Here is a 17,063-nt window from a genome sequence, read left to right as displayed (position 1 = left end):
AGCCGCCGAGGAATTGAGTTGGATCTGTCAAAGGTCAAGGCTACCCAGGATTTTCCACCTATGAGGACCAAGAAAGATGTGATGAGCTTCTTGGGGCGTCTCAACTATATCAGCCGCTACATAGCACAATCAACTGTGATCTGTGGGCTGATTTTCAAAATGTTAAAAAAGGATGCCGCAACAAGATTGACTGAATAATGCCAGAAAGGTTTTGACAAAATCAAGGAATATTTGTCCACACCACCAGTCTTAGTCCCGCCGGAACCTGGTAGACCTCTGTTACTCTATTTGTCCGAACTAGATGGGGCTTTCAGTTATGTCTTGGGACAACACAATGAGACGGGGAGAAAAGAGCAGGCTATATACTATATGAGTAAGAAGTTCACACCCTACGAGGCATAATATTCTTTGCTGGAATGCACCTGCTGTGCCTTGACGTTGATAGCTCAAAAGTTGAGGCACTACTTCTATGCCTATACCACATATCTCATATCAAGGATGGATCCTCTGAAATATATTTTCCAGAAACCCATGTCTACAGGGAAGCTAGTAAAATGGCAGATACTATTGAGTGAATTCGACATCGTCTACATAACTAAGAAGGTGGTCAAAGGAAAAGCATTAGAAGATCATTTGGCATAAAATCCTGTAGGAGGAGAATACGAACCGTTGAAAACCTATTTTCCCAATGAAGAGATATCATTTGTAGGAGAAGAGATCACCGAAACCTACGACAGTTGGAGAATGTTCTTCAATGGGGCTGCAAATTTCAAAGGAGTGGGTATCAGAGCTGTTTTGATATTAGAGACAGGTCAACATTACCGGTATCCACAAAACTCAGATATCCATGTACCAACAATATGGCAGAATATGAGGCTTGCATCTTTGGGCTGAATTTGGCCATTGACATGAACATTCAGGAATTGATGGTAATTGGTGATTCAGACCTTTTGGTACATCAGGTTCTAGGAGAGTGGGTTACAAAGAATACCAAAATATTACCATATCTGTACTATATGCAAGAGTTGATGAAGAGATTCACAAAGATAGAGTTCAAACATGTTCCGAGAATCCAGAATGAGTTCGCAGACGCATTGGCCACCCTGTCTTCTATGATACAACACCCGGATAAGAATTTCATTGACCCTATTCTAGTAAGGATCCATAATCGGCTAGCTTATTGCGCTCATGTTGAAGAAGAAACGGATGGGAATCAGTGGTTTCATGACATCAAAGAATACCTAGCAAAAGGAGAGTACCCGGAGCATGCAAATCATACTCATAAACGCACACTCCGAAGATTATCCAACTATTTCTTCCAAAGTGGAGGAATTCTATAGAAAAGGACTCTAGACCTAGGATTATTACGGTGTGTTAACGCCAAGGAAACTTCCAAACTGCTCGAAGAGATACATGCCGGAACTTGCGGACTACATATGAATGGTTTCGTTTTAGCCAAGAAGATATTAAGAGCAGGATATTTTTGGATGAATATGGAAATGGACTGCATCAGGTATGTTCAAAAGTGTCATTGTGCCAAATACATGCAGATATGATACGATTGCCACCAAGTGAACTCAATGCAACAAGTGCACCTTGGCCTTTCTCCGCTTGGGGAATGGATGTCATCGGTCCGATCGACCCCGACGCTTCCAATGGGCACATGTTCATATTAGTGGCCATAGACTACTTCACAAAATGGGTTGAGGCTTCATCTTACAAAGCGGTAACCAAGAAAGTCATCGCGAATTTTGTCAGGGATCGCATTGTTTGCCGATTCGGGGTGCCAAAATCCATCATCACCGACAACGCCGCCAACCTCAACAGTGACTTAATGAAATATATGTGTGAAACCTTCAAGATCAAGCATAATAATTCCATAGAATACAGGCCTCAAATGAATGGAGTCATGAAGGCCGCAAACAAGAACATCAAGAAAATATTAAGAAAGATGGTAGACAACCACAAGCAATGGCACGAGAAATTACCATTTGCCTTATTGGGGTATCGTACCACAGTCCGCACATCAACCAGAGCAACCCCCATACTTGCTGGTCTATGGTACTGAAACTGTCATTCCCACCGAAGTCGAAATTCCTTCTTTAAGAATTACGCAAGAGGCTGAACTCAATGACACAGAATGGATACGAAGTCGCTATGAACAATTCGCTCTTATTGATGGGAAAATAATGAATGCGGTATGTTATGGTCAACTTTACCAAAACAGAATGTCCAGAGCTTTCAACAAAAGGGTCAGACCTAGACAATTCACATCAAGGAAGCTGGTGTTGAAACAGATTTTCCCGCATCAAGATGAAGCCAAAGGGAAATTTTTACCTAATTGGTAAGGTCCCTACATGGTTCACATAGTACGAACAAAAAGAGCGCTCATACTTGCGTAAATGGACGGAGAGATTTGGCTAGAGCCCATCAATTCAGACGTAGTCAAAAGATACTATGTTTAGATTGTTCGCATTTCTTCTGATGTAACTGAACTACGCTTGACCTGATTCCCATTTAAGAGGGGATACGTAGGCAGCCCTGTGGGTTCGGTCACAACTCAATAAAATCTTCATTTTTACCATGGTCAAAAACTGGGGCTGAATTTTGAGGAGGATCCTCAAAATTTCGGAGCAAGTTCATCCAACTTCGTCATATGCAGAACGGTCAAAGAATCGCTTATAGAACTGGGACAGAATTTTGAGGAGGACCCTCAAAATTCTAATGCAAAGAAGTCACAATGTCTCTAAAAGTGTCACAATCATTGGTTCATCTAACTTACTTGATATTGCATACTACTATGTTTTTAATTAGCTACATTCATCAAATGCACGCATATTTTCTCAAAAACTTTATTTTATATACAACCAGATGCTACCCAGGACAACTCGAACAGGATCTCGAAACAAGAACAAAAGCAAAGCCAGAAGGTGAAATCACGGACCAACCTTCCCCACAAAGCTCACAATTTTTCTTTGGATGCATGCACAATGAACATAACAGGAATATTCATAAAAATCACTATTTTCATAACGACAAATTTTCCAAACGCAAACATATCTCCAGCTAAGAAATACTCTACTATCACTCATCGCCCTCTTTTTGCTTGAGGCTAAGCATTGCCTCACTAATTGGATAAGGCTAAGCATTGCCTTTATTTGCATGAGACTAAGCACTATATCCTTTTCTTTGCATGAGGCTAAGCATTGCCTCCCTAATTGCATAAGTCTAAGCATTGCCTTTCTTTACATGAGACTAAGCACTGTCTCTTTTTCCTTGCATGAGGATAAGCATTGCCTCCCTAATTGCATAAGGCTAAGCATTGCCTTTCTTTGCATGAGACTAAGCACTGTCTCATTTTCTTGCATGAGACTAAGCACCGTCTCCTAATTGCATGAGACTAAGCACTGTCTTATTTTCCTTGCATGAGGCTAAGCACTACCTCCCTAATTGCATAAGGCTAAGCATTGTCTTCCCTTGCATGAGACTAAGCGTTGTCTTCTTTTTTTGCATGAGGCTAAACACTGCCTCCCTAATTGCATAAGGCTAAGCTCTGCCTTTCCTTGCATAAGACTAAGAAATGTCTCCTAATTGCATGACACTAAGCACTGTCTCCTTTTCCTTGCATGAGGCTAAGCACTACCTCCCTAATTTCATAAGGCTAAGCATCGCCTTATCCTTGCATAATACCAAATGCTACCTCTGTTATGCTACTTGAAATCTAGCACTATTTTCTATTTCCCGGGGCTAAGATCTGCCCCAATCATACACAAGACTAAGCTCTGTCTTGTTTCTCTTCTTATATGACCAAACATCATCTCTTTGAATCTCATGGGCTGAAATATCACCATTTTGTCCAAAGGCGTCATAGTCTGAAGGCATCATCCGCAGATCCGGAAGACACCATGTCATGGCCTGAGGACCTCTAAATATTGCACATCATTATTCAAAGGCGTCATGGTTCAGAGGCATCATTCACATGGCCCGAGAACATCATTTCATGGCCTGTAAATCCTTTATCACAAGATTCATGGCCTAGGACATCATGGTCTAAAGAGATCATTCTCATCGTCCATAGATGACTTTCATGGTCCGAAAGGAATTTGCATCACGTTTAAATTCTCGCAATTATCCCATATATACTTGCATGCATTGTGCTTAAGTTTTGCAGGTAATCCAGGAGGTAACCGTTCTCTTAACGGGAGCAATCTTCCCTCCGGTTTTCGTTCAATGCTCACATCCTGCAATTATTTCCAACACAGTCAACCACCATCAGTTACCCACTTTTACTTGATTACTGTTTAGATACCCGTTCTTAGATACATCCGTTCACGATTTCGTATAAACTCATTTGATATTGTCCTATCTAAAAGAGCCTTTCCGAAGCATACGACTATTCCTATAACAACTCCATCGGTTCAGTTCACCGTTGGATCCAGAACTACACACGACGTGATTCCCGTAACACCAGGGATATGTAGGCAACTCAGAAACCAGAGTTCGGCCTTCATTCTTCAAATCATCCCATTCGGTCAAAATCAGTCATCATTTCTTTACCCGACAATTCTTTCATCATTCCCGGGTAAAGATGTGCAGTTATTGATACCTAATTTTTCCCTCATATTTTCTAAAATGCATATATACTTTCAAAATGGTATATTTGCATCATCCTTTAGTGTACAAACCTATACAAGCATTTTTTTATAATTTTTCATAATATGTAAAGCTCTAAATTAATTTCTTTCTACATTTTTATTATATAAATATCTAATAATTATACTTTAAATTATTTTGTGATGCATTAATCATCCAAACTTATTATTTACACCAACATGTATGTTTTATTATATTTTACTTCATTTTTTCTATAATTGCATTTGCATTTTTAGGCTAATTGTATATTTTTGCAATAATAGCCTATATTCATGTATAATTACATTATTTGTGCCAAAATAGCTTTTTATATTTTTATAATGTTAAGTTATTATTTTCAATCATTTTAGTGCACAAATAATATTTTTTGTTATTTATGAATTACTTTTATAAATTAGTTCTGATAAATTTTGGGTATTTAAACAACAATCCAATTTTAAAACCAATTTCGGACCAAATGAATGGCCCAAACACTCAAATACCTAGCCCAACTACTCCATCCCAAATCCAAACGACTCATGTCTAATACCCGGTAGCGACCCGCTTCTAAACGACCCGCCCGTCCAATTTTTTGAACTCAGCCGTTGATCTCTCAAGATCAACGACCATCGTCCACGCCCCTCTTAAATTAACCTAACCCAGAACCCTACCCATTTCCCCTTAATCCGCCACCCCTAAATGCTCAACTCTCCTATTCTCTCTTCTGGAGAACCCTAGCTGCCTCCCCCTTAATGCCCTTTCCTAATCCCACTGATAATGGGATTCGACTACCATTCTCTTGTCATATTCGAATCCTTTTTGTACTGGTTGTCCGTTTGTGGTATTACGTAGGTGTTTTCCTACACATGGCAAGCAATATCTTCTAAAATCAAACCGAAGTAGTTCGGATCTTTGATTTTGAGCACTATTTCGTCTATATACGTTCAATACCATACTGTGTGAGTTTGATTTTATTTGCATTCTGCTGATTTACACGTTCCCTAAAAAAACTAGGGTTTACAAATTTTCTCTCTTAAATTGATTTCAAATCGATTTGCATGTTTCTTTTCCTTGTTTGTTGCTTAAATTATTCTGTTTCCTTATATGTTTGCTCGATTTTGACTGCTAAATAAACCCCTCCTCTATTCATTTTTGGACAGACTTTTGAATCAAAAAATTTCCACTAAACAGCTAAAGATCTTCACTCTGTTGTTCGCTTATTCTCTTGTTCTACTTTGGCTCTTGGCCGGCTGAAAGCCAAGGCTACCGAAATTCCTTTTTATCTCGACCTTCCTTGGGTGTGAGCATTTCCCTGGGTTCCTTGAATCCCTTGGGAACTTGGCACATCTAAGGTCCTGGGTTATACTACTTTATTGACGTTCAAAGTGATTATATTCTTTTCTTGTTTGTCTACTTGTCAATCAGTAACTGGTGAGTTCTTTAGCCTTTGCAATGTTCATTCTGTTATATTCCTAATTAGCATATTCATGCCTATGAAATTGCATAACCTAATGTGTTTTTAGACTATCTCTATGTGTAACTCTGCTTATGATATGAACCTCTCTAGCATTTGCTCATGCCTAAATTGCCAGTTCTAAAACATATTTGTGTTTAGCTTGAGCAATTTAGACTGTTTGAAGTTCGTTTAGCTTAATGTGTTGGTACTTTGAGTGTTTATGTTGGTTATATGACATTAGTTTATTTCCTGCCTTGTCCCGGATTTCTATAGTGATTGATTTATATCTGTGATATGCCCCAATCCATGATAAGACCCTCATTCTAGCTATGATTTGCTCCTATGATCATTTTATTCACTTAGTATGCCCTTACCCCTCCTAACTATGTACTCCCTAGCAACTAGTTGGAACCTTTTAGAATAGCTTCTTAACTTGTGTTCCCTATAATATTTGATTATGTTTGCTTTATTGGTGTGAGTTGTGCTGTTCAACCCCTGGTTCTTAGCATAATTTGACCTGTTAAGTTAATATTCTATTATTTGTCCTATTTGGCATAATGCCTTGCTTATTAATTTCGTAATCCAGGAATCCATAATCCCCCTTATTTCTTACAAATGTTCCTTGCCTCAATGTGCTAAGTGTGGACTTATGATATTAACCTGTCTCTTGAGTTTGTTTACCCTCCGTGTTGATATGTTCATTGTGTGATCACTCTTGCAACGCTTGTTCCTAAAATGCAAACGCACTTCTTCAAACTGTGCCATTTGACTACTATTTTTATTCTCATTGGTTGTTTACCCTATTTTGAACCTATAATTCTTGGTCGGCTGAAAGCCAAGGCCACTAAAGCTTTCTCTATTAACCTCCCTAGTGTGAGCACTGCTCGGGGTACATTTTGAGACCCTTGTGAACTCTGACACACTAGGGCCTGAGGTTCTTTGGCCATTTTCCTTACTACTCAGTTATGTCCTTATTTTTGCCTGTTGAATGTGCAAATTGACTTGTGTAAGTGATTGCTTCCTGGAGCCTATAATCAAACCATGGTTGTTGGGTTTGGTTCGAGCTCTCCTAAGGTTTTTGGGCTATGTTGAGATCTGTGTGGAGAAAGAGCTTGGTTGAAGGCTTGTCAGTGCTAGGTATCTTTTGGGCCTGTCTTGGTCCTACTGTTATTGCTTGTACGACTTTGTAATTTATTTATTATTGGGCCTGTAATAATTCTGTAATAACAATTGGGGTGATAGTAAAATTGGGAAATGGGTATCTCTTAATATTTACATGAAAAAGGGTAGAAAGCATGTTTATGGGATTTGTGTGATCTATTTTGCTATCCGACTTGTTGTATGTGAATTTCTTTGGGAACTATTAAAAATCATGTCATTAGGGGATCACACACTCACATAATTAGTATGTTGTCAATGCATGAGTATTCTATCTATTCTTGTGTCTACTGCTATGTGTTGCTAGACATTATGCCTATAGGAAATAATTGCTAATGACTGCTCCTTAATCTACTCAGTAGATATCATGCCCTTAGGATTTTAACTAATTAATTCGCTATTGCAATCTCATCGTCCATATAGAAAGCATGTCTATAGGAGCTAACTATATGAGAATCAGTTCCAATTGCCAAGCTTTAGAAATCATGTCTATAGGACACCACTACTCGCTTTTCAAACGCTGTTTTATTGTTCATCCACGAGATTATGTGGAAGCGTAATAATTTTGAGCACTTCTAATGAGTTTCACTGTTCCTTATTGTATAAATCACCTAGAAATCATGCCTATAGATGTGTCCAATAATAATATGTAATAAGCTACTTAGGAGCATCTGGTATTTACCAATTGGTAATTTGGAAATCATTATGTCTAAAAATGGCTTGCGTATCTAGATCAGATCATCTAGAAACCATGCCTATAGAGTTTAATAACTGCAATCCCTTCAATTCTGAAAACTGCCTAATATGTAAAATCTGTTTGCTTGCATTTGTTTGCCTAATTGCGAGGCTAATGTAAGCCTTTAATTGGATCTAATTGCAGTCCTATTTGTTTTGAATTGTCTCCTAGTTTTAACATTTTTGAGCAGCCTAATAATACGAGTAACACCCCATCTTGGGGGAGTTATGAAGTATTATTTATGTTGCATGGGGTGATCCTTTAAGCTAAAAACCTTAGGACCCTCATCTTATCTTTGAATCAAGTGTTTGTATTTATTCAATGTCTTTGATAATCAAACTTCCCAAACTTCTTTTTTCTATGTCTTTGTTTATCCGACTAATTCATATAATTCATGTTTGGTGGGGACCCACAGTTGTAGATCACGAAGAGAGCCTAATTGGTGAAACCCTTGTCATATGAAAATAGGTACCCTAATGCACCTTACGAAACGTTAGGTGGCGACTCTCATCTTGTAATACCTCATTTAAAAGAGTTGTCACATGTCGAGGCCCAATTTCGCGAGAAAATGGGGCGCAACATGACCCAACCGGTTATTTTGACTTTTAGAACCCCGTTCCCCTAAATAAAACTCCATGTATGTGCTTTTATTAGTTTATGACTTACGGGGATGGTTGGTTCAGAACTTGGAAGTGATCGTGTTGAAATCGGAACAATTATTTCCTTAGTTTGGCTTTAAAAGGCCAAGTTTGACTACGGTCAACATTTGAGAAAACAACCCCGAAATCGGGATTTGACGGATCCAATAGGTTTGTATGATGATTTCAGACTTGGGTGTATGTTCGAATCGGGTTTTGGATAACCCGGGTGCATTTTAGCGCTTAATAGTGAAAATCAGCTATTTGAAGGTTTAAAGTTCTTTAAATTTGGTTTGGAATAGGTTTTGGAGTAATCAAGGTCCATTTGAAATTCCGAGTTTGGGAATAGCTCTGTATGGTGATTTAAGACTTGCACGCAAAATTTGGTGTCATTCCGAGTAGTATAGGTATATTTCGGCGCGTTCAGAGTAAGTTTGAAGAATTTGAAATTTCTAAGTTGAATCAATTTAGTTTGGGGTATGATTTTTAGATTTAATATTATTTTACATGTTCCGAGAGTTCGAGCAAGTACGTTTTATGATTTCAAACTTGTTGGTATGTTCGGGCGGTGCCTCGGGGGCCCCGAGTGTTAACCGGACGAGGCTCAGACCAATTTCGGACTTGGGGAGAAAAATGTTGAAGCTTTCTGCTTCTGGTACGATCACACCTGCGCTTAGACAGTCACATGTGCGATCCTCACAGATGCGAGTTTTTGTACGCAGAAGCGGAAATGGAAGGGGGAAATCGACCGCAGATGTAGATGTTTTTGCGCACCTGCGAACGCGCATGTGTGAGAGGAGGACAATCAAGTGAAACTCGCACATGCGAGGCTTTTCTATAGGTGCAAAACCACTGCTTGGTAGAATGGTTAAAAATCGGGGATCACACAACATTTAGCCTATTTTTCTCCATTTTCAGGCGATTTCAGAGCTTTTGAGAGGGGATTTCGACTAGCAACTTGAAGGTAAATTAATCCTACACCACTTTGAGTTAAATACATAGATTATGGGTAGATTATAACCGGTAAATCTTAGAAATAAAGGGTTTAGATGAAAAACTTAGATTCTTATAAACATGAGATTTTAACCGCGAAAATGGTTATAGAATTGGATAGAAATTATATATTTGAGTTCTTGAGAATTTATAAATTGTTATTTGTTGTATTATTGTTACTTTGTATTTGTATATACTTGTACATGTGGTTTACATATGTGTCTTGTCATAGCCTCGTCACTACTTTGTCGAGATTAGGCTCGGCACTTACCAGTACACGAGGTTGATTGTACTGGTACTGCACTCTGTACTTCTTGTGCAGATTTCAGAGTTGGTCCCAGCGGCGTACTGTAAATTTTCCCGGATACAACTACCAGTGGAGACTTGAGGTATAACTGCACCGCGTTCGCAGTTCTGAAGTCCCCTTCTGTATTATCTCAGCTGTGTATTATATTTCAAACAACTTAAATTTTATTCAGACCTTTATTTGTATTATTCTAGAAGCTCGTGCACTTGTGACTCCAGTTCTAGGATGGTATTTAGACATCGCTATTATTATGGATTATTCACTAAATTTCAGACCTTACTTATGCATTTGTTTCTTTGTTATTAATTAGTTTAAAATTATTTTAAAATGGCTAATATTATTCTAACATTGGCTTGCCTAGCAAGTGAAATGTTAGGCGCCATCACAGTCCCGAAGGTGGGAATTTCGGGTCGTGACAGTTGGTATCAGAGCACTAGGTTACTTAGGTCTCACGAGTCACGAGCAAACTTAGTAGAGTCTGAAGGATCGATACAGAGATGTTTGTACTTATCTCACAGAGGCTATGAAGTTTAGAAACAATATCACTTCTTTCATTCTTTATCGTGCAACATTGATTTAGCTTGAAATATATATATCGTATTCCTTTGTATCCACTCGTGTTGACATTGCGCACTCAGTATCAGTTATGCGTCGATGGTTCGTGATTCCTCATATGGACTACGAGGGAGCCAAAGATGCTCAAACATTGCCTCAATGTGTGATTTCGACTGAAGATGCGGAAGCATTGAGAGACAACCCAATGAATCATGTGGGGGGTGCAATAGACCTTGGCATCTGGTTGATTGATACAAGCTATGAAGGTTACTATTGTGGATCATCGGACGTGGTGAACTATGACTTCGCGCTGAGCGGGGGGAGTCCACTATTAATGGATGGATTGCGGGGTCATGTGTTATATCAGTTTTGGCCTGAAATATATGTATGTGGATCTGAAAGGTTCCCAAAACATTTATATATGTTTAAAGCCTGAGATATTGTAGAGGATAAGGTTGGGACTTGCGGTATGTCCGCCTACTTAATAATCCTATACTTCAGTATCAAAGGAGTTAGAGAAACAACTTTAAATTTATAGAAGGTCTACTCAGCGTGGACGTCATGGTTACGGATTTTGGGGTGCTTTAGAGGAAGTACAGTGGTTGACGAGATTCTGGACTATGTGGTTTGTTCTAAGAATTGTTTGTTTGAAGCTCTACTTTTGTGATTGTTGTATATAAATAGGGGTAAAGGTTACCCCAAAGAAGAATTAAAGAGTATGTTAGGAAATGGGTCAACTCAACAGTGTTGAGTTAGCATAACTAAAGAAGAAATTGGCCTTGGGAGAGTTAATTCTTCACAAGTGTTCTTGGCAAGCCTATGAAGAGGGTAGACCAGCCAATGCAACACCACCCACTTGGTTCAGTTCTCAGAAATGCTTTTGAAAGAGTTTGTTTCCCGGACTCTTCGTAATACGTGGCGTATAGGGTTTGAATGGTTGCGCCAGGTCACCATTTTGTTGTCAGAATATGCCATCAAGTTCAATAAGTTAGCTCGTCATATTTCTACTTTGCTTCCTACAGCCAGGGAGCGAGTCCGCTGACTCATTAAAGGACTCAATTATGATCGTAACATTTTGTACGACTTGGGAGCTACGGGCTGATACTTCATTTCCCCTAGTGGTAGAAATAGCCAAGATATTAGAACGTGTTCGGGGTTCTAGAGGATTCTACTCTGCGCGTATAAATCATTATGGCGGGGACTCGGTTAGTCGGCCAGCCCAGTCCGCACATCAGATTATTCGGGGTGCTCCAGTAAGTTCTTTTAATGCACCACTGGCATGATTCTCCTATAATGGCTATTCCAGCTATCTACCACAGACTCAGTATGAGCAGCCAAACCCGCAAAAGGGTTGTTATGAATACGGTGATACTAGGCACATCATGAGAAAATTGTCTTTGACTTGGGAGAGACATATTTCATCAAAGCACTCAGGTTACGTGCCCCATTGTAGTTACTACACCACCCACACGACCAGTTAGGGGTGGAGGACAGACGGGTAGAAGACGTCCTAGAGGTGGAGGCCCAACCCGTTGATATATTCTTTTTATGGTATGGCTGAAGTCACTACATCAGATTGTGTCGTTACAGGTATGACCACGATTTTAAATTAAAGAATAATTTCTTAACTTGATTCGGTTCTGAGTATCGAGACGAGTCCTCCTATTGTGCTCCACTTATGAGAGAGCTTCGTAATTCTATAATCTACTTATGTGTTTACTCTTGTTGGGAGATTCTATGGAGATAACTACGCCTATAATTCCATGTTGGTCACTAATAAGAGCTGCGAGGCTAAATGTGGCTTTCTGTTACTAATTTCAGTAAGTTTTGATGTAATTTTTGGATAATTAATTACAAATTGTGAATTATATCCCCTACCAGTGTGGAGTTCATTATGCCTTGTGATTTTGTGTAACTGAAATTATTTAAAAGGAGAAAATGAAAATTTTCGATTGGCACGATGTGCATATTACTTGTGATTCAGAACTGAGGAAAACATCCTCGCATTTTAATATAAATTGATATGTTTAAACCGGGCTATGAGCTGCGGTGGAAGTTATATAAGGACGAGATCCTTGTGAGGAAAATTCTTGTATTTAAGTTATCCCTTGTGAAATTAAATTTGTACTATAGTAATAATAAGGAGTCATACCTATTAGGCTTATTTGAAAATTCTTGTCTGAAATTCTCTGTGCATACTTGCCAATTTCATGTTGTAATTATTGAGTTTTAACTTACGAGTTAGGTGCCCGCATAAGTGGCATTAAATGTGACTCGTTAATTCGGTTAAATAATTATGAGGTATTCATACCTTACATCTCGTTATCAATATTGTGAAGGTTTGAAACAAAATTTTTGTTAACATGAAGTTAGTTGACGATTCTGTAATTGATTATGAACAACTATTAAGACCAGATTGACCCCAGAAGGGTGCACCATGTAGATGGCCAGATGAGTGTGAGTTGAGCTTTCAGAAGCTCAAGATTGTTTTGACTACAGAGTCAGCGTTGGTATTACCCACAAGTTCAGGATCTTATGCGGTGTATAGTGATGCATCTCTCATTGGGCCTGGTGCAGTATTGATGCAAGATGGTAGGGTAATAGTATATGTGTCACGGAAGTTGAAATTTCACAAGAAGAATTATCATGTTCATGACCTAGAATTGGCAGCCATTGTTCATACGCTGAATATTTGGAGGCACTACCTTTACAGTGTCTCGTGTGAGGTATTTATTGATTATCGTAGCTTACAATATCTGTTCAAGCAAAAGGATAAGAGAAGATGGTTGGAGCTATTTAAGGACTATGATATCACTATTTTGTATCACCCCAAAAAGGCCAATGTGGTGGTCGATGCTTGAGTAGAAAGTCTGTGAGTATGGGAAGTTTTGCGTATATTTCGGTTGGTGAGAGGCCATTAGTTGCAGATGTTCGGACTTTGTCTAATCAATTCATGAGGTTAGATGTTTCTGAGCCCAGTTGGGTTCTAGCTTGCACAGTTGCTCGGTCTTCTTTATATGAGCGCGTCAGAGAGCGACAATATAATGATCCTCATTTGCTTGTCCTCAAGGACACGGTGCAACACGGTGGTTCCAAGAAGGTTGCTATGGGAGATGATGGAGTTTTGCGGATACAAGGTCTTATATGTGTTCCTAATGTGGATGGGCTTCATGAATTAATTCTTGAAGAGGCACACAGTTTCAGGTATTCTATTCATCCAGGTACCGCAAAAATGTATCAAGATTTGCGGCAACATTACTGGTGGAGGAGAATGAAGAAGGATATAATTGCATATGTAGCTTGGTATCTGAATTGTCAGCAAGTTAAGTACAAGCATCAGAGACCTGGTGGTTTGCTTTAGAAGTTAGAAATTCTTGAGTGGAAGTGGGAGCGTATCACTATGGATTTTGTTGTTGGGCTTCCACGGACTCAAAGAAAACTTGACGTAGTTTGGGTCATTGTGGACAGGACAGGTACATTTTATTCCAGTGGTAGTTACCTATTCTTCAAAGCGGTTAGCTGAAATTTATATTCGTGAGATTGTCCGCCTTCACAGTGTGCATGTGTCTATTATTTCAGATCGAGGTACGCAGTTTACCTCACACTTTTGGAGGGCTGTACACCGTGAGTTCGGCACGCGGGTTGAGTTAAGTACATCATTTCATCCACAGACAGACGGACAGTCAGAACGCACTATTCAGATATTGGAAGCTATGCTTCGCGCTTGTGTTCTAGACTTTGGAGGTTGTTGGGATCAATTTTTGCGACTTGCGGAGTTTGCCTATAATAATGGCTACAAGTCGAGCATTCAGATGGATCCATATGAGGTACTGTACGGAAGGCGATATCGATCGCTAGTATAACGACCCGACCGGTCATTTTGCTTTCTAGAACCCTGTTCCCCCAAATAAGACTTTTCGTACTTTCTTTTTACTGAATTATGACTTGCGGGGATGGTTGGTTCGAGATTTGTAAGAGTTTGGGTTGAAATCGAAACACTTGGTTCCTTAAGGTTGGATTAAAAGGTGAAGTTTGACTTTGGTCAAAATTTTGAGTAAACGACCTCAGAATCGGGATTTGACAGTTCCAATAGGTTTGTATGATGATTTCGGTCTTGGGCGTATATTCGGATTGGGTTTTGTATAACTCGGGAGCGTTTTGGCGCCTAATAGTGAAAGTTGGTTCTTGAAAAACTTTGAAGTTCTTTAAATTTGGTTTAGAGCGGGTTTTGGTGATATCGAAGTCCAAACGGAATTCCGAGACCGGGAATAGTTCCGTAGTGTCATATAATACTTGCATTCAAAATTTTGTGTCATTCTGAGTAGTATAAGTACGTTTCGGCGCATTGGAAGTAAATTGAAGAACTTGAAGTTCTTAAGTTTGATTCAATTGATTTTAGGGTGTGATTCTTGGTTTTAATGTTGTTTCGGGCTTTCCGTGAGTTCGAGCGAGTCCGTTTTGTAATTCTAAACTTGTTGGTATGTTTGGGCGAGCCCCGGGGATCCTGAGTGTCGATCGGACGAGGCTCGGACCATTTCGGGAGCTGAAGCAACAACTGAAGCTCCCCAGTTCGGTCATACCACACCTGCGATTGTCCAGCCGCAGGTGCGAGCTCGCAGGTGCGTGACCACCGTACGCAGATGCGTCCCCAGTCGGCCCGGCCAATTTTGCAGAAATGGACAACTGGTCTGCAAAAGCGGATCCGCAGGTGCGGCCTATGCACAACAGGTGCGAAAATCGTTGGGTCAGTAATGTTCAATTAGTACAGGACCTAAGCCATTTTCACTCATTTTCTCTCACTCTTTGGGCGACTATTGAAGCTTCTTGGGAGGGATTTTCACCTAGCTTTTGGAGGTAAGTAATTTCTACCTATCGTGAGTTCAATATATAGATTTTGGATAGATTTCAACATGCAAATTAGTAGAAATCATGAATTAGATGAAAAACCTAGGGTTTGACAAGAATGAGATTTTTACCACGAAGTTGACCATGAAACTTAATGAAAATCATATATTTATGTTCCTAAGGTTATGGGTAACAACTTTCTTCGAAAATTTCCAGGAATCTTGCATTTAGAGTTGGGAAATTACTTAAATAGTAAGGATATGAACTTTTAAGCCTATATTGATTATTTTCTACACTATTTGGATAGTTTTGGATTGTTCGGCATTGAATTGAGGGTTTGGGCATAATCTTGGACCGGAAAGTAGGCCTTAAAGCGAGGTAAGTCTCTTTTCTAACCTTGTAAGAGGGAAATTTCTCCATAGGTAAACTTAGTTAATATATGATTATTTGTGGGGGTTACGTACGCACGAAGTGACGAGAATCCGTACGTAGCTAATATTCTTGTTATGTTCGGGTAGTTCTAGACCTACACCATGCTTTGTGGGTACCGTTATCATAACATAATTGTTTATTTGCATTGAATGGAACTAAGTTGAGGAATTCAAGATTTCAAAGGTTTCAAGTAAATTAATATTTTGAAAAGAATTTATAAAAATTATGTTATATTTATTTTTAACCTTGACGCAAGTATATTCCGCGAGTGGGGTGACTATATCTACTACTCTCATGGGAACGGGTTGTTCGCCTCGACAGGTTAATAGATGCATCTATGGTTCGCTCCGTTGGACTCTCGACAGTGCACAATTTATATTTTTATGTTGGATCGGGCCGAACGTCCTTGGTGGAATTTGTGTGTGATATAGAAGTGGAAGCCCTTTTTTATAATTGGTATTAAATTTATTGTTTTAGAGATAATTTGTTTAAAATGAAGGAAGTATTTTGGTTTCTTAGATATGATGGAAGAACTGTACAGTTATTTCTTATTCTGAGTTTATTGTTAGTTCTGTGTATCGTGCTTATTTAGAATCACATATTATTATATTGTTGGCCCTAGTGAGTGTCGAAGTCGACCCCTTGTCACTACTTCTTCTAGGTTAGACTAGATACTTACTGGGTACATATTTTTATGTACTCACGCTACACTTCTATACTTGATTGTACAGGATTTGAGGCAGGTGCACCTGGCCATCAGCCCGACGCGTAGACTGATTTTTCGGCTCGAGACTTCCCGGTGAGTTATCCATTTGAGCCATTCTGCAGCACCTGGAGTCTCTCTTATGTTCTTTTATTTTCTGTCTATTTCTCTCAGACAGTAGGCTAGCATTGTTTTGTATATTTCACTATATTTCTCACATACTTGTGACACTAGGTCTTGGCACACACACTAGTAGAATTATAGTTTTGGTTTTCTCATATGATTACGATTAGTACTAATTGCTTCCGTTTATTTACGTTAAAATTTGCAAACTCCTAAATCTTTTTTTTAAATAAGAAAAAAGCTATCGTTTACAAATTTATTTAAGCGGGAAATCACAAGTTGATCAGTGTTGGCTTGCCTAACAAAGGTGTTGGGCGCTATCCCGGCCTATAATAGAATCGGGTCGTGACACCCAGTTGGCTGGGTTGAACCGGGAGAGGCTCGATTGTTGGGTACCGATTTGGTACAAGATGCCTTGGACAAAGTCAAAGTTATTCAGGATCGACTTCGCACAGCTCAATCTAGGCAAAAGGGTTATGTCGGCT

General features: G+C 39.3%; 2 protein-coding genes across 2 annotated transcripts; both read left to right on the top strand.

Annotated features, from left to right (window-relative positions):
* The first annotated feature begins 860 nt into the window (after nucleotides 1–860).
* LOC138909254 (uncharacterized) lies at nucleotides 861–1,340 on the top strand. The gene has a single exon (XM_070200441.1). It carries the CDS (start codon nucleotides 861–863, stop codon nucleotides 1,338–1,340), a length of 480 nt encoding a protein of 159 aa, XP_070056542.1.
* A 12,013-nt stretch (nucleotides 1,341–13,353) lies between these two features.
* Nucleotides 13,354–16,636, top strand: LOC138909253 (uncharacterized). The gene is made up of 2 exons (XM_070200439.1): nucleotides 13,354–13,679; nucleotides 16,630–16,636. The coding sequence occupies exons 1-2, from the start codon at nucleotides 13,354–13,356 to the stop codon at nucleotides 16,634–16,636; spliced, it is 333 nt and encodes a 110-aa protein (XP_070056540.1).
* Nucleotides 16,637–17,063: the final 427 nt, after the last annotated feature.

Source organism: Nicotiana tomentosiformis, chromosome 4 (assembly GCF_000390325.3).
Source record: "Nicotiana tomentosiformis chromosome 4, ASM39032v3, whole genome shotgun sequence".
Taxonomy (NCBI): Eukaryota; Viridiplantae; Streptophyta; class Magnoliopsida; order Solanales; family Solanaceae; genus Nicotiana; species Nicotiana tomentosiformis.
Note: the sequence above shows the minus strand (reverse complement) of the source record. Positions and strands in the feature narration are given on the sequence as shown.

Coding starts and splice junctions, on each gene's coding strand:
- LOC138909254 (XM_070200441.1), top strand. CDS start 861: ATGGCAGAATATGAGGCTTGCATCTTTGGGCTGAATTTGGCCATTGAC.
- LOC138909253 (XM_070200439.1), top strand. CDS start 13,354: ATGGGAAGTTTTGCGTATATTTCGGTTGGTGAGAGGCCATTAGTTGCA.